Source organism: Typopeltis vanoorti, chromosome 5, assembly GCF_054136105.1.
Source record: "Typopeltis vanoorti isolate ZY-2024b chromosome 5, IOZ_Tvanoo_1.0, whole genome shotgun sequence".
NCBI lineage: Eukaryota > Metazoa > Arthropoda > Arachnida > Uropygi > Thelyphonidae > Typopeltis > Typopeltis vanoorti.
In genome coordinates this window covers 92254094-92279406 of record NC_143553.1, presented here as the reverse complement: position 1 = coordinate 92279406, position 25313 = coordinate 92254094, and the positions used below count along the sequence as shown (strand labels likewise).

The 25313-nt window shown below is 36.2% G+C and overlaps 1 protein-coding gene across 4 annotated transcripts in view; it reads left to right on the top strand.

Moving 5' to 3' along the window:
• Window positions 1-25313, top strand: part of LOC150106650 (ELMO domain-containing protein 2) — a 284336-nt gene that overhangs the window by 18873 nt on the left and 240150 nt on the right. For all 4 annotated transcript variants that reach the window (XM_090393249.1, XM_090393247.1, XM_090393248.1 and 1 more), the window contains exons 2-3: window positions 2695-2915; window positions 18491-18659. In XM_090393249.1, the coding sequence (XP_090249375.1) occupies window positions 2765-2915; window positions 18491-18659 (320 nt within the window). In that variant the 5' untranslated portion in view covers window positions 2695-2764. The remainder of the gene's footprint in view (window positions 1-2694; window positions 2916-18490; window positions 18660-25313) is intronic.

The window sequence follows — 25313 nt, the reverse complement described above, 5'->3', positions numbered from 1 at the left end:
CTGTCCAATGTAAGAAAGGCCACACGTGTATGGAATTTCATATACTCCAGGAAATTTGAAGAACGGGACCTCATCTTTGGGAGATCTGAAGACTTGCCTGATTGTGGTAGTTGGTTTAAAAACCACTCTAATGTTATGAGCTTTTAACATTCTCGCCAATTTTGTGGAAACCGAATTAATATATGGAATGACAGCTGTGGACACATATTGGGACTCTGTTCCACATTGTTGGGGGTTGTCTTTAAAAAGCAATTTGTTTAAAATGTTAGAAGGATATCCATTCAGAGATAGATTGTTAACTATTTGTGACAGTTCTCTCTGTACATCTCCTTCTTTCGAAATAGGCCTTAAGGCTCTATTATAGAGCATATGAATGATGCTGTGTTTTTGTGATCTATGATGGTTAGACGAATAATGTAGATATCTACCTGTATCTGTGGGTTTCTTGTAAATGGACAGTTGGACATTGTTATCTTCTCTCCTCACTAGTATGTCAAGGAAGGGTAGTTCTTTGTTCTTTTCCAGTTCCATAGTGAATTTGATCTTATTATGTAGTAAGTTGATTTTATTAAGAAACATGAGAAGGTTTTCCATGGTATCCTTCCAGACGATGAACACGTCATCGAGTTATCTCCACCAAATCAACGGTTTAGGTGAAATAGTGGAAAAAATATCCTTTTCAAGTTTTTCCATAAATAGGTCTGCACATGGTGGTGAGAGGGAGCTACCCATGGCTAGACTTTCCGATTGTTTGTATACTATGTTATTTACTTTGAAGAAATTTGATTTCAGGCAATGATGAAACAACTGGGTGATGTCCTGAGGGAAGAGATCTTTTAAAATGTTGACCACCTCTACGACCGGTACATTAGTGAATAAGGACACTACATCTAAACTAGCCATAATATCAGTTTGTGATATTTTGATCCTTTTGATTTTTTCCACAAATTGTTGAGAGTTTTTAATGTAGGTCTCTGTTTGTCTAATTTTTCCTTTCATTAAATTTGCCAGATGCTTTGCTAGTAAGTACGTAGGTGAGGATCTTCCATCAACTATTGGACGAAGTGGTACGTTTTCTTTATGAATCTTCGGTGCCTCATAAAGGTGTGGAGTAATAGGGTGTAAGGATTTAAGTTATTTTTTTAGTTCATCTGACCAACGGGTCATATTGCGGATAAGAGCATTAGTATCCAGGTGATTACTCATGATGGGATTTTTATCTAAGACTTGGTACGTGGAACTGTCTGCTAGTAACAAGTTAATCTTATTAAAGTAATCTTTCGAGTTGAGAATGACTGTTGAATTTCCATTGTCTGCTTTGGTTATTATAATGTCTTTGTTGTTACGTAAATTGCGGATTGCTTTCTTATCATCTGGAGTAGCATTAGGTGTTGGTGATTTTGCTGAGGCAAGAATAGTCATACTATTGAATCTGATAGTATTTGCTGTAGCCTCTGGAAGATGATAAAGACTTTTTTCTATCCCACATATGAAATCCATTTTAGGATTTCATATGTGGGATAGAAAATATGTGGCTACGCACAGGCAATGATTTAAATAGAAATCAAGGTGCTATTCTTAAAGACATGGAAATATCTCATCAATTCTCTCAGCTCAACAGAACTACAATATGCGAAAAACTACACAACACGTGGTCATGTACCGGATTCTGACTGAAGCATTCGAATGCATGCACGCCATCAAACACGAATTATCAAATATAATGGCCTAACAGTTACTAAAGTGTATGTTTTCATGTAACTTGATGCATTTGTTTTCACACCAGTACAGCCTTGAAAATGCTAGACAGTGGCTAGTGAAACTTGTTGGCTCTTTGTATTTGTAATCATTAAATCTTATGGTGTTTTAACAATAAAATTTCTCAGTTTTAACAGATACTCATTTTGAGAAATTTTCTCCCAGGTAGTTCAGTGTACCATTTACCATTAAATTACTGTCGTTAATGTTAAAGTTCAGGGGTCACATTGCTAAAATTGTAAGAATATCCCAACAGATTATGGAAATAAGGAGGACATTGACATGCAAAAGCAAAGAGGTTATGGTTCCCTTGTATAAGGCTTTGATCAGACCACATACGGACTACTGTGCAGAGATTTGGTCACCTGGTGTTCAGGGGAATGAGGATATATTGGAGAAAGTCCAGAGGAGGTTTACTAAGTTAGTGTCAGGTCTACAGAATGTCAGATATGTGGAGAGAGAGATTGAGGGAATGCAGTTTACAGAGCCTTGTGAATAGAAGAAGAAGAAGAGGGGATATAATTGAGACATATGAGTTGGCAAGGGGTTGTTACCAGATTAATGTGGAGGGGATATTTCATAGGAGGAGGCAAGGGTAGAACTAGAGGCCATCCCTGGAATCTGTATAAGGTGGGTGTGAGTGAGAAGCAGGTTCTTTGCACAGAGAGTGATTGGTGAGCAGATTGCATTGCTTGAAAGTGTGGTGATTGCAGAAACTGTGAATGGGTTCAAGGCACAGTTCGATGATCTTTTGGCATGAGAGAGAGGTATAGACCTCTTGTGATGAGTCCTTTGACTCCATGGAAGTCAGAGGTTGTTAATAGTAATAACTTTGATTATGATTTATTTTTTTCTAAAAGCTTTTATTTGATTTCTTTATTTTAATAAAATTTTTTTTGAATAAATTGAAAAAAGTTTTCTTTTTTTAATTTCTAGAAATCATGGATTCAGGTTCTTTAGGATTATTATTGTAGAGAAACTTTATGAAAAGAACTACATATGGGAAATGCTCACAATTGTTAATAATTTGATATCTTATATATATTGGTATTTGCGTCCTGTGATAAAATGGTTTCTTCGGCGATTTACCAAACTTTGTGAACTTCAAAGAATATGTTATGGTGAAGAATTTGGTTCTGTTCGTACCTCAAAAGTAGGTGAGTGGTGTTGTATTTGAAATAAATTCTTTATAATTGGATTATAATAATTATTTAATAATTTATAATGTATAATTATTATAATTATAAATTATTGTAATTTATTATAATTTATAATCTTTTAGTTTTCTTATCTATCTGGTGTCGTTAAGCCTTTTTAAAAGAGGCTGTCTGTTCAAAAAATTAATACTGTAATATGAAATTAAAAATGGAGATTTGGTATTGTGGTGGAATTTTACTCTTGTGAATTAGAACATCGATACTGTATAAAAAATTATAATGACAAGTCATGAAACTTGCATGTTTGGTGCTTCTGTCAGAATTTGTTAGGTGATATTTAAGGGTAGCCTCAAATGTTATCTGGTCATTTTTTGCATCCTAGTACTTTGCAAGATTGGTGTTAGAATTTTTTAAAAAAAAAGCTGCAGTTATAAATACTAACCATCACAATGTTTTTTTAGTTTTAATTTTATCCTTTGCATCAAGGTTGCCACTTGTAAGTTGGTAAGCACTAATTTTATGCATTGTGTTACTGTGTTTTACATGTTGAACACAGGAAAAATATATGTAAAAAAAAAAAAAAAAGACAGTTCTTGCTTTCAGATATTTATCTGAAATGAAACCAATAAATTCAGAATTTTGAAAAAAAAAAAAGAGTTTTTTTTATATTTTTTAACATATCTTTTAATTAGTACTTTTAACAAATGCTGCAAATAACATTCTTATTTCAGAGTTAAAAACTATCATTAAGCATGGTTCAGTTCTTTGTCTGAAACTTGGTTGACAGATATTACATTCATTTTATACTGTGCTTTCTTGACATTAACTCTGTTTGCTACTTTCTCATAGCACAATAGTGCCATGTATATATATATATGTGATTAAAGCAAAAAAAAAAAAAAGGAACTTCTTAATGAGTTTCTTGAATAATTAGAACTTATGGTCCTAAGAGTAAACAGTAAGGGAAGCATTCCCAAAGGAAGTAAGTAGATTTAATGAGAAGAAGATGGGAAGTTAGTTTAGTAAGTATGAAGCTAAGCTATATATGAATATTTACCTACAAGCAACACTTTAGAAAGCACAGAAATGATATTGACCAGTTTAGCACAATAGTACCCATGTAAATGCCTATTAAAAAGACATAAGCAGAATCTATGGGAGAATGATTGTAGTCAAGAAATCAACTATTGGCTGGAGTGCTTCTGTGCATCAGGCATTTTTAGAGAGGTTTTATCGTGCCATCCTAAATGTTAGAACAACATTCTAAGGTTGGGTAAATATGGGATTTATATATTAGCAGTTGTATCAGATGAGAAGTAATGTTTTTAACAGTATAGGACCCCAATAAGTTTTTTGGAAGCTGAGGAGGTGTTTTTGGCAGGAAAGGCTAGAGGTATAAGTTAGCCAACAAAGAGAAGTCTAATGTTGTTTGGAAATCTGGATATTAAATGTAAGAGGATGTGAAATGCGAATTTCAAATTTGCCACTTGAACTGAGAATTTAGTATTGAAACTCACTAGGTTGCCTCACCACTCTAGAGAAAGAATCATTGTTCAGGACATTGGCTATGCTCTGAAGCTTGGAACATTTATGCACTTCAAATGAACAGAAATACTGTTAACAGCACACTGTTCAAATGGACAGTAATGGACAGACTGTTAACAAGCACAACTATTAATAAGATTATTATTAAACTGTCAGAAAAAGTTATTTATATATAGTAGGAATTTCTTGGAATGAAAAGACAGAGTGACAAGATATGTGTCAGTGGCAAATGTGAAGAGAGAAACCTTTTTACTACTTGCATATGGGATATATCTGACTGCTGCATTGCTTCAACCTTGGTATCTCTTTGGGGCCTGGCTCCTACATATGAGACTTCAAAGGTTGAAACTGGTAAGGGTAGTGGCCCTTCTATAATGCATAGCATTATGCACACCCAAAATGATGTGTGTTTTGCATTATGGAATACTAACCAAATAATGTGAAGTCATTAGCTTTTGTATACAAGAATATAATTTCTTGGCATTTTTAATTTGATATATGAAGACAGGAAATGATTCACTTTGATTCATAGCAAATTCAGCCAAATGATCTGGAAATATCAAAAGTTTATCAATATTTCATTGACTTGGGTTCAGAGTTGAGTAATATTGGCTAGGAGATCTGCTGTGGATTAAGAGTGATGAAAGAATCTCATATTATGGCTATGATAGTAAATGATTTGATGCATAGGCTGTGTAGAAGGAATGGAAGTGAGTTTTTGGATGTGTGGAGTGAGATTGAGGGAAGCTTGGATTTGTTTAAGAGGGACAGCCTATACTTGAATGCATTTGGTATCAGGAGTCTTGAAAAATTAATTGATATAAGACCTAATGCCAGAGAGTTAGGGGAAACTGAACTGTATTGGGAGGAATCGTGAGAATCTGTATGTAAGCATGACAGTATTAGAAAACTATGTTAATGATGGGAATAATTTGAATTATGGAAATAATTATGAAGAGAGAACAATTCTGTGTTCATCCAATTCAGACCTATCAAGCATGTGTAACGATGTCTGCATAAGTAAAGAACTAGATAAGAACAGAGATCTGCAAGTTGTCGAACTGTGTCATGCAAAAGAGCATGCAGGTAATTTATTATGTCTGTACACGAATGCTAGGGTATCAGAAACAAAGGAATAGAAGTTTATTGTCTTGGATAATATATTGGGATCTCATGCTGTAGGCATTAGTAAGACTTGGCTATCAGGAGCAAAAGTACTAACTGGTACTTTTGCTCCTGATAACAAGTATAAAGAGTACAGTATTTTTTAGGAGAGGAGGGAACTTGCTTCTAATGATATCGAATGTCTTGAATCCAGTTAGAGTTAAGTCCTATGACTGCAGTACTAGTAACAATTTTTCATATGGCACTGAATTTGAAGCCATCAAGTGTGAGATGGAATCTAACAAGATTAAATACACGGTGGAGTGTTTTTACAGACCTGGTGGATTGGTTGCTAGTGGCGAAGAAATGCATCAACAAATAAATATGAGGTGCAAAAAGAGTAATCATAATGGGGGGGACTTTAATTATCCAAACATTGATTGGATAGCTATGAAATTGCATGAGAATAATGAAACTGAATTTATTAAGCTGTTGTGAGACAACTTCCTCAAGCAGCATGTGACAAAAGGTACTCAAGGTCAAATGGTGTTAGATCTGATTATAATGTCAGAGGAGGTTTCAATTAAAGACAACTATTCTGCATCCAGTTGATTACAGTGATCTGCAGTACTCACTTGGGAAGTGGCTAAGTTTATGAATGTTCCATTCAGAAAAGATTACATGCTGAACTACAAAGCAAGAAATTATGACCACCTAAGGGATTTGCTGGGTCTGTGCCATGGTATCAGTTATTAGATGGGGAGGATATCGACAGCGCATGTGAAATGTTTAAAAAATACTTCAATGATATGATATCAGAATGTGTCCCTTGTGTTTGAAGAATAAATAGAGTAGGAGTGAAATGGATGTGTAATCTAATTAAGCATAAGATTCATAAGAAAAAGATGATGTGGAAGGAATATCATGTGCATAAGGATGATATCAATTATGATAATTATAAGCAGCAGGCCAGAAGGGTCACAAGTGTTGTACAAATGTCAGAGTATGAAAAGAAACTGACTCTGCAAGTTAAAGACAATCTAAAAGAATTCTATCATCATTATTCTGCAAGTAAAAGAAAGAATAACTTACTGAATGCAGATGGTTTGCAGGTGACTGATGCAGAAGTGATTGTTTAACTAATGAGCAAATTTTGCTAAAAGCTATCAACCTGTTATATGCAACATTGAACTCACCGCTACCTCTTCACCATATGAGGAAACTCGTGGAGGAAGAGAAGGTACTAGAGCTGTTGCACAAACTGTACAAGAATTCTGTAATAGGAACTGATGGGATATCAGCATTGATTCTAAAAGTGTTTAACTGAACTGGCTATATAATTTAGGTCTCAGAACAGGAAAGATTTGACAGAATGGAAATAATGTATGGTAATCCCATTGTACAAGGCTGGTGCAAAGGCTGATATATTCAACTATTGACTAATCAGTATCTCAGGAGTGGTGGTGAAAATTTTGGAAAAGTTGGTTAGGGCTTGCATTCAGAAATGGTTTGATAGAGAATCTCTACTTTGCAATAAACAGCATGGGTTTACTAAGATCAGGTCATGTTTTAGCAACTTGCTCACATTCTATAAATACTGTTGCATAAATTGGAGAATATGGGATTGGATTATAAACTGTTGGCATGGATAAGAGGATGGCTGACTGACAGATATCAAAAAGTTTTGCGTGTGTGTGTGGGAGGGGGGTGATCTGCAAGATTCGAGGTAACCAGTGGTATGCCTCAAGGATCAGTCCTCGGTCCACTGTTATTCAATTTGTATGTTAATGATATTGGGAAGGATTTGACAAGTGACATACAGCTATTTGCTGACGATGCAAAGATAGGTAGAGTAATCAGAAGGGCTGCTGATATGTAGTACAGGTTTCCCTTGCTTAATGCAGTTTTGCTTAACACGGGATTTGATTAACGCAGCGAAATTAATTGTGGCAATCCCTTGATACACACGGCAAGAGTTTTGATTAACGTGCCTTTATCCCTGCGGAACTCGCAGCTGATCTGACAGATATGTGCAAAATGTTTATTATAAATATTCTTACACAATTCAGTATATAGGGTGGAGTGATGAATAGCTGTGCATTCATATGTTACGAGTGATATTCCGCACTGTTTTTGCTGTCAGTTTGGTTTAACACGTTATGGAAAGGTTTGTGATATTTGACAGCAAATTGTATCTGAGAGATACTGCGACCTCCGATGTCACTATAGTATGGTTTATTTTTTTTTATTCTTTCTTCAATAATTTCTAGATTGTAACTGAAAATAAATAAACCATCATGTATTACTGAAATAGAGAGCCAAAGGCTTATTTATCATACATGTCCTCTAGGAGATGTGCTTTACATTATGAAAAATATTAAGGAAAGTGATCTGGAGCTTACTTTTACTACAAGTTGCCCATAAGGTTGCTTATGCTTACATCTGCTGAAACTTTTAGTTTCTACATATTTGGCAAGAAACTCTTGTAGTTTCTATATTCGGCTATGAAATAATGTTGGATTTAATATTAACTTAATTTGTACTATCATGTAATTATATTTGCAGTGTTTTTTTCTTTATGTTTCATTGCTTGTTTGCCGAGGTCTGGAGAGTCATTTTGCTTGTTATCGTAGAATTTATGCCGATAAGAAAAAAACTAAAACTGTTCAAATGACTCTTGATAACTTATTTTGATAAAAAAAATTGCAGTAAATAATGTAGGTACAAGTATTTATTAAACATTTACTTTGCATTCAGTTTTTTATCTTTCCTAAAATAGTACCATATAAAACAAATTATTAATACAGTACTCGATCATGGACGAATTGTAATTTTTACCATTGATTATTAGATTTGATTAACGCAATTTTGATATACGCAGTAACATTGAGGGATTAATTAACCGCGTTAATCGAGGGATACCTGTACTTCTAAAATGATTTGAATAGGCTGGAATTGTGGGCATGTGAAAATGCTCTCATTTCAATCTTAAAAAAGTAAAGTCATGCACTTTGGTGTAATTAGATTTTGTTATATTCTGTAATTCGTCGGCTGTGTTATTGTTATATCCTTACTTTCATATAATGTTATTTCGTAAGTCGTAGGTTCAATCTTATTATACATTAATTTACTGTTTCTAGAATCTATCCTTTTGCTTACTCAAAACTTTGTACAATCAAAGTCCTACCGGCTACTCTATTGTTATGTCACTATCTCTCTATGTTATATCTTATTCTACCTCTATAATAACTCTCCTTCTAATCTATTGTTGTGCTCCTAAAATACTAATTCAGATTTTGTTTCCTCTTCGGATATTTGCAAAATTTAAGTTTCGCTGCGCAAGCCAATATCCTATAACAGAAGAGACTCTTGTTCAGGGAAATAATATAAAATTTAAAAGGATACACACAATAATTTATCTGACACTAGCGCTGTGCAGATTCAGTTAGCAGTCGTAGACCGAATCTCACTTAAACAATTATATCTAAATTCCTTCCCGCCTTCAATTTCATAAGTGGTGGTTTGAATTCGTAATCAGGCATAACTCAGGTATAAGGTACAAAGCATGTTTATTGGAAAAACATAAAACATTTTACAGTTATTTAAGTTTAAACACTCGATGGATCAAAATTCACTCTAAGTTAAGGGTTATACTAAATCACAATGAATCAGAGCAAATTAAATCCTTCAATTATGAAAGGATTAGGTTTAAGCATAATACTACTACTATATAACTCTTTTCACAAATTACTCACAGAATACTTATTGAACACTTTCATTAATACTCTATCAGTGATTATCTTAATTCTAAATTTCATTTTTTTTGCAAGTCTAGTCATTCACAAATCACTGCCTATTTAACAACTCTTCTTTGTTCCACAAAGGCTTAACTAATTCAGTCAAATTCTCACCAAAAGTTCTCTACTAATGTCCTTTAGTTACAACACACAAATTTCTTGTTCTTCTAAACAAATTTTTAACATAGAACGAAAACTCTTACATTACCGGATCCTTTCAGATTTCATGCCGCCATCTCATGTAGGGCTGGATTACCATACTGCATATTTTTCGGCTGTCTTTGTGCCTGGTGATGTACTACGCTTTTTCTTCTAATCGTTTCCGACTGTTGCGTGCTGTCTACCGCTCTGCAGGAAACTTTCTCCAATGGGACATTCTGCTAAGGCTCGATTCCACATGGGCCGTCATATCGCGATCAGCTCCGCTTGAAAATCTTCAAGCATTCTCACGAAAAGAACCTGCCGTCCGTCATTACCGTAGAAGACCCACCGCTCTCTCTCTCACAAATCCTCCGACCAACTCCTCCTAAAACTCGTATCCGGCACTCGAAGATCAAAAGGTCAAAAAGCCCCTTAAAATGGCGTGCTTCGTCTTTTATTCGCCCTATTCGGGCGCCCTCTATTCAATGCGGTTTTCACCCACGAACCCCATCATTCATGCCCCTTGGGTGATCCTACACTCTCACTAACCTGTCCGGTTACATTATTCTAGGAAGGCGCTCTGACGTCATATTTCCGCGTAGGTATAGCCTCCATCGCTACGCTCGACTCATACCGATTATATGCGATTATTCCGGATTACTATTATAAACTTTTCTCGGAATTTTGCAAAGTACTAGACAGCTTACTTGGGAATTACAAATAACCTAGCAATAACTCTCACTATATCGCACACATGGACTATATATTATTACAAGACATAAAACAACACTTTATAATTATTAGCCGATGTGCAGATATCTCCTTAATAAGTAGTAGTTTGTCATGTTAAATCCTGAATGAAGAATTTGCTTGTAAAGCTCTGCATTCAGGATCTAACAATATCCAACGTTGTATTATATTGGTGGTATCATGCTTGAAGAAACTGATGAGTCTAGGGATCTTGGAGTTTTAGTAGATAAGAAGTTGAAGTTAAAGGGTCATATAGCAAAAATTATAAATACAACTCAGAGAATAATGGCAATGCTGAAACAAACCTTGACATTTGAAAATAATGAAGTCATTTTGCTTCTTTACAAGGCCTTGATAAGACCTCACTTGGATTATTGTGCACAGGTCTGGTCTCCTGGTTTCTGTGGTGGTTTTAATACATTGGAGATAATGCAAAGGAGTGTGTCAAAAATGATATCAGGATTGTGGAATACTGATTATGAAGATAGATTGAGAATTTGTAGGCTGCATACACTAGAAAACCGGAGAAAGAGGCGTGATATGATTGAAACTTACAAAGTTGTGAAAGGGTTATACAGAATTTCAGTAGATGGAATTTTTCATTTTATGAAGAGTGGAGAATGGACGCAAAGGCATCCATGGAAGTTGAGAATGAATGCTGTCCTGAAGGGAGATTCTCTCATAGAGTAGTGCATAATTGGAATGGATTGCCATTGGATGTTTTGTGTCAAGTATCGTGAAAGAATTCAAGAACAGGTGTTGACAGCTGGTGTGAATCCCTCAGTGAGTTCCTGACTCTCTCTTAATAATAATAGTTTTTTTGTTTTTTTTTTGCAGTAATGCTCATTGCTCTGATTGCAAGTAACAAGACATAAGTAGTTCAAACTATTACAAAAGTATATGATAATTAAAAGAAACACACGTATTAATACGTGTGTTTCTTTTAATTATGATCGCACCACAGGTTTCGTTATTTAAAAAAGTATATGATATTTTTTTATATTGTTCTCATCCATAAGAGGCAGAAAGACCTATAGCAAAGAAATGCTCTGTGTGGGCAAAGTTCAGGAGCAAATAATCCATGAATATTCTTAAAACTGCTAAAGGTTATATTTTTTGGAAATGCTTCTTGGGAGAGCGTAAAACAGAATTGAGGTAGATGGAATAAATGATGAATGTTAGTAGCAGGTTTGATGAGAATGCAGTTCGACTGTAAAGAAATGTTGAGCAGATGTTGCTTAAGTTCCTGTGGATATGGCAGAAATGGAAGGCTTAATGGGTACTAGTTCTGAAATGGCCACAGAAATATCTTTATGAGAGAGACAGTGCAGAAATTGATGTATGAGAAAGTGGTGAAGAGAGTCTGTAAGAGATGCATCATTAATCAACCGAACTTTCCTTTTCTGAACAGCATCAAGAATTTTTAGGGAGGCCTTAGGTGCATGCACTATCTCGAACATAGGAGAGCATTATTCCAAGGTTGGCTGTATTTGGGATTTGTATAGTAAGTAATTGGTCAGAAAAGAACTATCATCTTGAATAGAAAAGCATGTCAAGTTTTTTTGAAAGCTGATGATGCTTATAGAAGTCATACTGTGGTGCCAGGAAAGGTTTGGAGTGAGAGTTAGTCCAAGAAAGAAAATTTGGTCTTGATTGTTTAGCTGAGCATTATCAAGAATAAGTGGAGATCTGAGGTCTATTTCCCCCCCCCCCCAAATCAAGAATACTGTGGAAATCAGTGTCCAGTGCGATTATTGTTACAGATGATCTTCAAATTTGAGATGTTTGAGACTGCTAGGCTTGTCATATGAGTAGGATGAGTGGAAGGTGTCATCATCAGCAAAACTATGAATAGAGTTTGCAGTTGGTAAGAGCAGGTCGTTTATATCAGTGCTTCCCAAACTTGTGGATGTCAAGGCCCCCTTTGGAAAAATTAAAAGATTTCATGTCCCCCCCATCGGAAAAAAAAATTCTAATACAGACATATATTATTATAATATTATTGTATTTATATTCAATACAAAACATACACACCAAACATATTTCTTTCCCGTGCATTGCCGCACCTGTGTACACTAGCAATAAAACATTTAAAGCACAAAAAACTTGTTTTAAATGAGCTCAAGATTTTGCGTTCGTAAGGTTTTTTTGTGCTTCTTATCAATACCTTTGAAATGAAACTTGTATGAATAAGCATATATTTACTAATATTCATTAAGTGCCGAAATACGCAGGAAGCAAAATTTGTGAGCCGACACCAATGTTTGAATTTTTCTATTAAAATATAAAAAAAAATAACAAAAAGAGATAATAAATAATAAAAATTAAATATGTTTCTTTTAAGATAAAAAATATCTACATAGTCTTAAAACATTTTAAATTTGTTTTCATTATTTCACAGCCCCTCTCAACAAAACTAAAGCCCCCCCCCCAAGGGGGCTGCAGCCCACAGTTTGGGAAGCACTGGTTTATATTAATCAGGAAGAGGGTGCATGAAATAACAGTCCTTAAGGACACCAGCATTAACAGGAAAATATGAAGAGAGAACACCATCCACTTATGGATTGAGCTGAGAGAAAACTGGCAATCCAGTTGTACAAGAACGAAGGCAATCCACATGATGGTAATTTTTTGAGAAGCCCTCCATGCAGACTACCAAAGCCTTGGAGATGTCAAAGTGCAATGACACAGGTTTCTCCAAACTTGTACCATTGTCTTGAGAGGTGTGTAATGTAGGCCATGAGATCTCCTGTGGATCTAGATTGGAAAAATTCATACTGGTGGTCTCATATTCCATGGCAATTCTCCAACTGTTGAAGAAGTTGACTGCTGATAACCTTCTCCAGTACTTTGGACGTAATTGAATTGAGGACAATAGGTCCATAGTGTTATGGATCACATTTATACAGTCAGTTCCTTTTTTAGGAGCTGGCTATATATAGTATCTGTATTTTTTAAGGAAAGTACAGTGTAGACTATTATATTAACTACTAAAATAAATTTAATTAATACTTCCTGTATATTGTCAAAGTCAAAATCTTGGAAGTATTAAATTTATTTTAGTTAATATATAGGGTGTTCCATAAGTCATGAAGGGGTTTAAAATGTGAATAACTTTTTTTTTTTTTTTCAGGTCTGTTTTTTTCAGGTATTGTAAGGAACATTTTAGAAAATAATCATGAGAAAGTTCACAACCCAACAATGAACCAAAATCATGCAGTTTTATTTTGAAAATCAACATTTGATTATGTAATTTTGCATCTGCAATTAATTGCCATCATTTTCTTCAGATCCCTGGGAATGCTGCTGCATTGATGGGGAAATCTGAAGAGAAATCATTCACCATGACACATAAACGACCAGTGAGAAAGTTGGTGATCCAGTTTGTGAAAGGCAGACCATAGGATGGCAGTTTACGAAGTAAGTCCCTGTGCCAAGCCTGGTCAGATGCCTTTGAGATGCCTAGGGCAACCACGTGAGTTTCTCCAAATTCTCCCATGACTTGAGTCCAGAGGTGGATGGTGAAAGCTAGATCAGCTGTAGATCACAAGTAGCCAAATCTGTACTGCTGGTCACTAATTAGTAAGTCTCTAGGTAGTTCAAGAGATGGTTGTTGATGACCTTCATAACTTGAGAGAGAACAGAAGTAAGAGCAATTGGTCAGTAGTTAGTTGGTTGACTTTTATCACCTTTCTTTGGGATGGGCTGGATGCAGGCTGTTTTCAGTGTTGTATAGTAGATGCCAGTTGAATAGCATAGATTGAAGAGGCGACACAACAGATGTTAGTTTAGGGACACAAGTATTTAACACGATAGGTGGGATACCATCAGGACCAGATGCCTTGTTTGTGTTCAGACTATTGAGGATTCTTTGGAATTCTTTCTGGCGGAAGATTATAGATGATATGGAAAGAGCAGTTCTTGGTTGAGTGGAGGGAACTTTGCCCAGGTTATCAGTGCAGGAATTGGAAGAGTGATGTGATGCCAGTAAGTCAGCCTTGTCTTTAGGTGAGGTAATTACAGTACTATCTGGATATGGTGGTGGAAACATCAGTGAGCAAAAGTCAAGCTCGATCCTTGGCAAGGGACCAGAAGGAGCAACGACCATTTGAACAGGAGGCAAGTTTTCAGCATTTGACACTTTCAAAGTCTGATTTAGGTTTAATGATGATTCTTTTACAGCTGTTGTGAGCTGCAGTATAGGTAGAGCGAGCAGCTAGAGTTTCTGGTCTTGAGCCATTCATGGTATGTTTTCTTTTATCCTGTTGGTACACTTTTCTTTTTTGAGACCCATGGCTTTGGATGGTGGCTGTGAATTTGGAGCTGAATATGGGATGAAGGCTATCATTCCTCATTCCAAAAAGTGGAGATTCAAGGTTTTGCAATCTCTATCATGGTATGTCAGTTCTGATGAATGCACAAGCGCCACCCTTTTAGTGGAAAGAACTGTGTAATGTGTAGTTTGGGCAGTTGAAATGGACAGTGGTTATTAGTTTGCCAGTTGGGGTTCTGATAAGAATAGTAATTCTGATTTAGATGACTGCTGCACATCTAAGTATTTAGGCCATGAATGTTGGTGAAGTGGATGTGGAAATATTTTTTTTTTTGGTTAGATTTTATTTTTGTTTATGATTTTTTTTTAAAAAACTATTTTGATGATCTGCAGTAAAGTCACATTTCTTTGAGTTGTTATCCATTGTATGTGGTGAAGAAGAGATAAGACAGAAATAGGGCATGCAGTGAGAGGTGACAACATTCAAACATACTGCCCATACAGAAAGAACTCAGTCTCCTGTTCATTCATTGTCTCGATAGTTTCCCCTTGCAGTTGCTGTATTTGGTCTCCCTCTAGCCACAAACTGGAAAAGTAAGAGGCTGTAGGATTTGATGCCAGCTGATTGGGAAGCCTCCAGATTTGTTACTAACTGGTTTGGTTTTGTGCACTAACCAGTGGTTAGTTTAAAGAACCATTTTACTGCTGTTCCCTCGAATGGGGGGATCCAGGCTCTCCCCCTTTAGTATGATTGGCATGTCATTGAGGGTATCACTCTCACTACGTGTGAGAAAAGAGGGGGGGGACAGAAACTGGAACCCTTTCTGGAACCAGACATGTCTGCAGTTGCATCACGTCTCTAATAAGCAAGGTGATGTTATTTCACTGGGCGATGAAAGACATCTACCACCCAGAGCTCTAGTTGGAATTTCCTTCAACTAGGGAAGATATAATTTTGTGGCATCAGTGTTTGTCTGAGTTCCATTTGTGGAAACAGGCTATACCACGGGAAGTTGGAGATGACTTGATTATGAGCGACTATATATTGCACATTGACAGCCCTTTAGTAGCCCATCTGTTGTAGATTTACTTGAAGTTATTTAGAGTGCAATTGATGGATTAGTATGATGTTATATCTTGGCCTATATTTGTTTGCCATTATGAACTCCAATAATGTGGAATATGCTATTCTGTTCAGGCCTTCTAAATTACACTGCTTGGAAAGAAGTCAACGGACACCATATTGTGAGGACCAAACAGCCATGGCACCTACCTTAATAAGATATAGCACCTCCTTTCACTGTGATGACTACAGTAATCCTATGGAGTATACCTTACACAAGCATATGATAGCGATCAATGGGAATTTTGGACATTTCTTCCCGTAGGCATGTAATGAGGTCCTAGGTTGTCATGTGGTGGATATCCCACGATCCAGTTCATCTCAAAGATGTTCAGTAGAGTTGAGATCAGGGTTCTGTGGAAGCCAGTGAAGTGTGTGACTTCATGTCCACAAACCATGTAGTTATAGCAGCAGCAGCTTTATGACATGGTGCATTGTCTTGCTGAAGGAGACAATGGTCAGTTCTGTAGAAATGGTACAAAGTAGGAAACATTGCATTGTCTGGAATGTTTAGATACCTCTCGGAGCTCAGTGCTCATTATGCCACAAATAGAGATCCAAGGTCAAACCAGAAAAAACAGGACCATACTGTCACACCGCCACCTCTGAATTTCATAGTTGGGGTTGCACACTCTGGCAAGAGGTGTTCATCAGGCATCTGCCACACCTGTCCATTTGCTTGCTAGAGTGACGTGATTTGTTGCTCTATAACATAACTTTCCAAGCTTCCATCCCATTGTTCACACTCTTTGCATTACATGTTGTTTTGGGCAATGTGGGACCCGCGTGTTGAGTACCTACCATGGAAACCCATGTTGTGAGCCTTGTTCTGAATGTTTTGTGCAGATTCGTGTTCCAGTCGATGTTCAGAACTTCTCATTCAGTGTATCCACTGAGAATGGAGGTTTTTACATGTTATCCTTTGTAGCATCCTATGGTCATGTTCGGTGAGTGTAGTAGGTCATCCACTGCAGGTTGCACTTGCATTTGACTCTCCTTGCACTTCTATATTAGTATATTATTACTGATTGTTGACTTGGGATGGCCCAATTTGTCAACAATTTGCCAAACAGATAAGCCTGCAACATGACATCCTATTATGCCTTTTTCAAACTGTCTCAGTTCCCTTCTCACAAACATTTCACTCAGACACAGTTTCACTGACTTGGAAGCATTATTCTTCCAATTTATATTGACCACAAACACATGACTTGTTATATGGCATGGCATGGCATGGGAGTGTCTGTTGACTTCTTTCCAAGCAGTGTATGTAGTATAGCAATGAAGAATGCTTAAACCTCCATTACTAGTCAGATATCAGCTATTTCATCTGTCTTTTCACATTTCAGATATCTGATACCTTTTTTCTACCTGTGGTATTGAAATGTTTTTGTGATTGCTCTGTGTACCTTTACGATTTGATGATAGTCTAGTCATGAAGAGATTTCATATATATATATATATATATATATATACACACACAGATTTGCTCATGCCTAAGTAAAATAAGAATGAAAACAAGAATGTAATTTCTTGTCAAGTGTAATCTGTGGACTTCCAGATCAAACAAAACAAAACCTTTTTTTCCAAAGTATTGTCATAATAGGTCTGCGCAGTTAGCCTAGTGGCTGTGCACTTCGCAACCATATGCCTGGGGAAGGAGTGTCCTAGGTTCGATTCCCGTTGGTGACATGAGGAACTGAAGGATCTTCCTCAGCCATAGCCAAGTTAGCTGGTCTTGGGCTTGGACAGTAGGGTTTTCCTCCCAGTTTATTCTGGGAGTTTTCATCCTGCAAAGCAGGCAAACCAGCCTTGAGAACTCAACACTACGGACATAGGATACACCGGGGCGTAGGGCTGACCACCTTATCTTGTGAACGGTTTGAGGTCCGATGATTAATAAACCCTCGATACTGCAAGGTAAAAGAGGGAAAAAGGAAGATGAGATGAGATTGTCATAATAATGTATTGATACATCATTTTGTTACTTGCATGTGGAAATATGACTTGTTCCACTGATTTAATATTGAATGATTTAACTGCTATAAAAGCCATCAAGAGGGCAAGAGGTGCTGCTTACTTGAGAACTATTGTGTGACATGATCCATCCATCCATTAATTCAGATATTAAGTTACAGTTTCAGATCAAATCCTATTGAACTATTAGTCCTGTATCCAATGTCCTGTTGAACTCTTTTTCCAACATATTAAGTAGATCTTGTGCAGTGCATTATGGAATATCAAAGGAAACTTGATGTTAGGTCATCTGCTTTCTGTATAAACAAGTAGCTTAGTTTTGAAGATATTTCATATGAAAACTGGCGTTTGGTCATGACATGAGCCCATGCTAACCAAGGAAAGTAATAGTGAGGTTTAGTATTGTTGTTGTTGTAGAAAATTGAAGTTATATGAACAATCTTCTTAGCACTTCTGCTTCTTTTTATTACTATACCATCCCTTTGCCAGGGTAAAATATGATGACAGTAATGCCTTGTCAATTGTATATAACTGAATGTTTCATCATATATGGTAACATCAATGTTAACAAAGCTACAACTTAATAAAGTTATATCTAGAAGAACAATTCTTCTCTTGAGGGATTCATAATTTATAAATGTAAGAATAAGGATGTGAAGCTAATTATTTTAGCCCTTTTTTAAATTTCTAAAATGAAATATTGATATTTGCTTAATTAGAGATATGTTCTGGCTTATGAGTGGGTGTTAATTTAATATTGTTTTGAAGATGGGATGTCTTTTTATGTATTTATTTATTTTTACAATAATTCTTAGCCTTTGAAATTAAGAGTACCATTATTCTAATTTATTTATTTTTTAAACAGAATTATCATTCCAGTTGTCACGTACTCCTGCTATAAAAAATGTTGTGGCACAGCTTTCAGCATTGGCTGATGATGGAAGGTTTACTGAAGACGTCAGTAGAAATGCCATAGAGTATGCTTTAAGAATTGTGGCTGAAGTTAAAAACATTAATGTCCAAATACACAGGCCGTTAGTATTATGTTTTTTTATTTTATATAGAGCATGCACTGTAGTAAAATACTTCAGTATTTTAAATACTTTATTTAAGCACTTGAAATAAAAATTTCTTTGTAAAATTTCAGTAATTCATAACTGAACTGAGGCATGAACTTTTGGGAATGGTGAAGAATTTGTATAAACGCATTCATGTGTATATTCTGGTATCCAGACTTAGTATTACTGTATTACTGCTACTGTTAAACAAAATTGCTTTTATTTGTTGAAAAATAATTTTGCACTTGTTTATATACTTCATGGAGAGAGAGATAGAGTTACAATAAATAAGAAATATGGCATAAAATAGATATTTTCTCTATTCATTTGGGTGGATGAAAAAATTTTAAGCATTTTTAATTTCTTGATAAAAGTGTTATAGTTTGCATAGGATATTTTTGTTATTTTTGTTTACTGTTCAATTTTTGGATGAATCTCACTCCATTATATGGAAGTCTAGTTTAGATTTGTTTTCTTTTCATTTCAACATCTTTAATATGTTCAAACTTACAGATCAGCCTGTTTTTTTCCATGTAGCATATGCCACAAGAACAGTGGATGATTTTGTAGACGAGTATGTTTTTTTTTTTTTTTTTTTAAATCTTTGAACATTGCATAGAGGTGGAGGCTGTTTTTTTGTTGTCTAAGTACTTTCTGTGGTTTTTATGTTATATGTTGGATATATGGAAGGGCTACTGTTTCTTTGTAGTTTTTGGTATTTGGCAGTTCCGTTAGTAGGCTGTTATATCATGTTCGGTATTGTTTTATGGTTATATTTGTTTTGAGATAGGATGCAATGGAATTGAGATATTTAAATTTTGGTTTCTCTTCTCTGCACTACTACCAACGAGTTTCATTATTTATATATTATTACATGACACCTCCAAGGAGTTAAAAGACTCATTGAGGAAGGGCACCTACTCTTCAGCTCTCTTCTCTACCACTTAATCCACTAACTGCAGTGAACCGCAACTACCATCATCATCTATTACCTACCACCACTACCAATAATATTTTTTGTCTGTAAATTGCATTATTTCTCAAGGCCAATTTTGTCTGTATGTGGGATGAAAAACCCGAGTTTCTGAGAGAAAAAACCCTGCTATCTCCGTATGAGATTAGTGAACTCACCTTCCATTGAAAAAACCCATATAAAGATTCCTCTCGTCATGACAAGACTCAAACTTAAGCCTTTTTCAATCGAAGTGTGCAGCATACTGTCGTTCTTCCAATTGTGCTACAGAGGCACTTTTTCTGTATTTTTTTGTTTGTTGTTGTATTTTTCGAATTTCACTCTATTGTATCCATTGTAAGAAGCATCGATGTAAAAGAAATGGAACTAGCAGAAGAATTAGATACATACCAGATTGATAATAGATGTGACTGAAACAAAGAAGACTAAAACTAGTCAGATTTTTGTAAGCAACAAATACAAAATGTTATATTCAGGCAATAACAATCAAGGAAAAAGGAATACTATAGTATTCAACACTAAATATCAAGATAATCTTCTTGAATGGCAGGTAATATCAAGTAAAGTGAAATGGACAAATATCAGAATGAGGAACTGGACAATGAGACTTACTTGTAGCTATGGTCCCACAAAGTTCTACGGAAGAAATGGAGGAATTACTTCAGTCATTAGAGAAGGAAGCTGACACAATGAAAAAGAAAAGTTGTTGTAGTTGATAGCAATGTTTTCCCACTGGTTCAGGACACAAGAGTATACAGAAAATTTGAAATAGGAAGTGATCACTATTTAGTTTTGAGCAGGATAAAATAGAATTTCATATTGAAAATAAGAGTGTGTAAGAAAGTTTTAAAATGAATCAAAGTTGAGCAGCTTTCAGAAGTGAAATGTAGACTGAAATACATAAACCTCATTCAAGAAAAAATGAAAGCATTTGAAAACAAGAACCAAACCTTTGAGATTCAGTTGCAAGTCCTGAAGAAAACATTTGATTCAGCCAGAGAGACAAGTGAGGTTGTCTGAAGAATAGAAAAATCAGAACTCTGTGGTGGACTCAGGAAGTTAAAGAAGCAGCGAAGGAAAAGAAGATAGCATATCAAAAGTTCCTGGCAAGTAAGTCAGCTTTTGCTGTTATAGAAAGCAGAGAAAAATGTAAGAAAGCAAAGCACTGTGTAAAATTAGCTAATCAAAAGTCATGGGAAGACTTTGGTAAGAACATAGAAAATTAATATCACAAAGGTGGCAAAATATTTTGGAGGCTATTGAAAAAGCTTAGAAATGGAGGAAAGAAAGTACTGTAAAAGGAATTGGTGATCATAAAGGTGTCACAAAAACTGAAGACAGAGATATTCTAGATGTCTGGAATAATTACTTTGAAAGGTTGCTAAATGAAGCATGCATTGTCAGCACAGTGTTAGAAAACTCCAACAGGAATGCAGTCAGAAATCCATACTTGAAGTAGGAACCGCCATCAAAAACCTGAAATGTTGAAATGCAGCTGTAGTAGATGAAATTTGACCAAAAACGATCAAATATTATTATTATTATTGTTGTTATTATTATTATTATTGTTCCGGGCAACTCCAAGGAGTCGACAGACTCATCGAGGGAGGCCCTAACATCATGTCAAGAACAACTATTCGACATTGACACAGTATCTATCATACCTTGCCTTGAACTCATTCACGGTCGTAGCACCCATAACAGACTCTGGAAGCTTATTCCACTCATTCACCACTCTCCAAGTAAAAAAACCTAGCTCTAACACCCTTGCTAACCACGCTCTTGCCCAGCTTCCACGTATGGCCCCTAGTCCTCCCACCACCAGTCATATTTTCAAAAATATCTTCTGGATCAATCTTATAGAAACCCTTCAGTAATTTGAATGTCTCAATCATATCACCCCTCCTTCGCCTATCGTCCAATCTCTGCAACCCACAAATCTTCAACCTATTCTCATAAGGTTCATTCCACAGACCTATCATCTTGGTCACTCGTCTCTGGATCCTCTCCACTTCCTCCCCATCACGAAGAAACCCTGGTGCCCATAACTAGGCACAGTAGCCCAGATGGGGTTTTATCAAGGCTCGATACAGAGGAACAACAACTTGTTTGTCTCTGTTATTTTTCAGAAGCCAAGTGATTTGATGAGCTGATTTAGTCACTCTTGCAATGTGTCCCCTAAACTTCAATTCCCTATCCACCAACACTCCCAAATCCCTGGCCTCATCAATCTCCTGGAGTACGGTTCCACCAATGCGATATACTGCTGCTATTCTTTTCACCCCAAAGTGCATAACCTTACACTTTGCCACATTAAATTGACATCCGTTTTTCCTAGCCCAGTCCTCCAAACTATCCAAATCATCCTGTAAAATTTTGACATCCTGTGCACTCACAATTGCTGTACCCAACTTTGCATCATCAGCAAACAAGTGAACACTTCCTCTCAAATCCTTTCGTATATCATTGATGAACAAATTGAAAAGCAGTGGTCCAAGAACAGAGCCCTGCGGCACACCACTAGTCACAAACCGTCTTTTAGACTCCACTCCTGCATAAACCACTCTCTGGTATCTCTCCTTCAACCACCCTCCTATCCATCTCACCAACCCTATATCTATCCCCATCTGCTCCAGTTTACTGATTAGGGTTCCATGTGGTATCCTGTCAAAGGCCTTGGCAAGGTCCAGTAGTATCACTGTAAACCCATTACCCCTATCCAGTTCAGCCGTCACTGTGTTATAAAACGTGAGCAAGTTACTGAGGCATGATCTACCCTTCACAAAACCATGTTGTCCCCCATACAATATCCCATTTTCATCTATCCAATCCTGTATTCTTTTCTTGGCTAATTTCTCTAAGACCTTGACAATGATTCCTGATATGCTAATCGGTCGGTAATTCACAACAGCAGTCTTGGAACCACCTTTATGCAGTGGAACTATTTTCCCCCTCTTTCCACTCCCTCAGGACTAACCCAGACCCGAGACTCAAATTAAACAAAATGGTCAAGGGTACTGACAATTCTTTAGCTGCTTCTCGTATGACACGAGCTGGTATACCATCCAATCCCACGGATGTATTGACATTGAGGTTATGCAATAGACTACTCACTTCCACTTCATTCACCACAATTCCCGTATAATCTACTGGTTTATTCGTTTCTGCATTGTCACCACCTGGATGATATATACTTGCAAAGTGCTCACTCAGTAACTCAACTATATCAACTGATTCAGTTACCTCCTTACCATCGGCATTCTTTAAAATCATTCTGCCATGTACATTTTTCCTTTTACTTGCTACATATCTAAAAAACTGTTTAGGATTCTCTTTAGCCTGCATGGCCAATGTTCTTTCGTAATCCTTTTTTGCCTCTCCTACCACACTCATCACCCTTCTGGCCTGCGCCCTATACCGTTCATGTACCTACCGGTCACCTTTGTCCTTAAACTCCCTCCATAGTTGTTTCTTTTTTTGCAGCTCAAGCTTAATGTTGTTATTCATCCATTTAACCCCTACTTGATTTATTATTCAGCCATTGCTTCATGCAAACACTTCTTAACTGCCTCCCATGCACTATCAACTTCTAGTCCTTGCAGTTGTGCATGCCATGGCACTGAACCAATCAAACTCCTAAGCTTGTCATACTTTCCAGCCCGATAATTCCACATGTACCCTGTCTTAATTGAAAATTCCACGCCTTTAGCCACCTCCCAAGTCAAGACCCTATGATCACTCTCACCAATTGGTGGCAATGTGGTCATATTTGTTACAGCCAAATCCTCAGATGTAATTACTAGGTCAAGCACTCTCTGACCCCTAGTATTTTCCATTACATGCTGTCGCAGATAGTTATCCCTTAATAACTGCATAAAATCCAATTCCTTCCTCCCGTGTGTCCTCTCCTCACTCCAATCAATGTGACCATAGTTGAAATCTCCCATAATAATTACCCTCCTTCCACTCATTTCTTCTATTTGCTTGTGCATACTGTCACCACCATCTTTTCCATCACTGGTCTATAGCAGCACCCAATTGTATATTTAGTTCTGCTAGCCACAATCTCACACCAAATGGCCTCAAATGTGCTCTTTTCTCTATCCTGCAATTCAACTTCTATTCTCCTTGGCTGTAGCTCATTAGCTATCATCAACAATACACTCCCCCCATTTTATTCTCCCTGTCATTCCTGAAAACACTATTCTGGAGGTATATGGAGAAATATGGAGATATAAAAGTTTTATAGTGGCTGCATTGCATAATTCAGAAGATCTGATCAGAGGATCAAATTCCAAGTGATTGGAGCATAGCTCTTATTGTACCCATCTTTGTAAAGGGATATAAAACTTAATGATAGAATTACTGACGTATTTCCCTACTGAATGTTTTTGGTAAGATTTATGCAAGTATTCTTGAGAAATGGCTAAAAAAATTGTGTAAGGGAAGAACAAGCTGGATTCTGGCCAAATTGAATTTGTCAGGATCAGATTTTCACTTTAAGACAGATAGTTGAGAAATCTTGGGAATATAACAATTTTGTATTTAACTTTCGTGGAGCTTGAACAGGCATTAACAAGTGCCAAGAGGAAAGCTGTTCAAAATGCTCCAGTGATATGAAAGAGACATCATATCAAGCAATACTTAAGTCTGTATTTGAGTTGTAAATCAGCAGTTCGAGTTGAAGGAGTTACAGCAAGATGGTTTATTGTAAAATCATGTGTAAGACCAGGGTGTACATTATCTCCACTATTATTCATCACCTATATGGATCACATTATGAATGAAAGTGGTATTAAACCTGATGTCAAACTTGGAGATGTTAATCTCAGCTCTTTATTTTATGAAGATGATGTTATACTTCTGAATAAATCAAGTACAAGTCTCCCAAATTCCCTGACTAAATTGAATAACTGTTGTAATAAATCTGGTATGAAAATCAGCATTACAAAGACAATGAATCTAGGCAGAAACATTGAAAACATCAACTGTATCCTGAATAGTAAACCTATAGAACAAATAAAACATTTCAGCCATTTAGGCATCATTTTTAGTGAATATGTCAAATTAAATATGGAAATAGACAACAGAATTAGTAAAGTTGATATATAGGTGGAAGTCAACTGAATAAATTTGTATGAATTAGGAAAGGAATTACTCAAAATACTGAATTTGTTGTATACAAGATTCAAACTAATTTTAACTTATAAATCTGAGAACTGGGTTAGAAATAACACATTTCATCAAACACTGGAGACCACATATGAGATTTTTGAGAGAAATTAGTGAAGTGAACAGATGGTATTAATGGCAGTATTGTATTAAAATGAGGATATTAGAAAAGAACATGACATTGTTTGCATTCAGGAATGTGTTAGTAGAGCTAATCTCAGGTGGTATAGTCATTTAAACAGAATGGGAGAGGTAAGATTAGCAAAACAAGTGTTCTTTGCCAAATTGGCAGGGAAAAGTGCCAGAGGAAGACCAAGATGTAGACAGATTGATAGAGTACAAAGTGCCTTAAAAAATATTAGATCTGATGATGTTGCAGTCTTGATAGATAGCAGATTAATTTGGAAGAAATTTGTTGATCAGAAGTTAGTAATAGTGTAACTTAACTTTTTAATGTATTACTATTATAATATCCTGTACACACT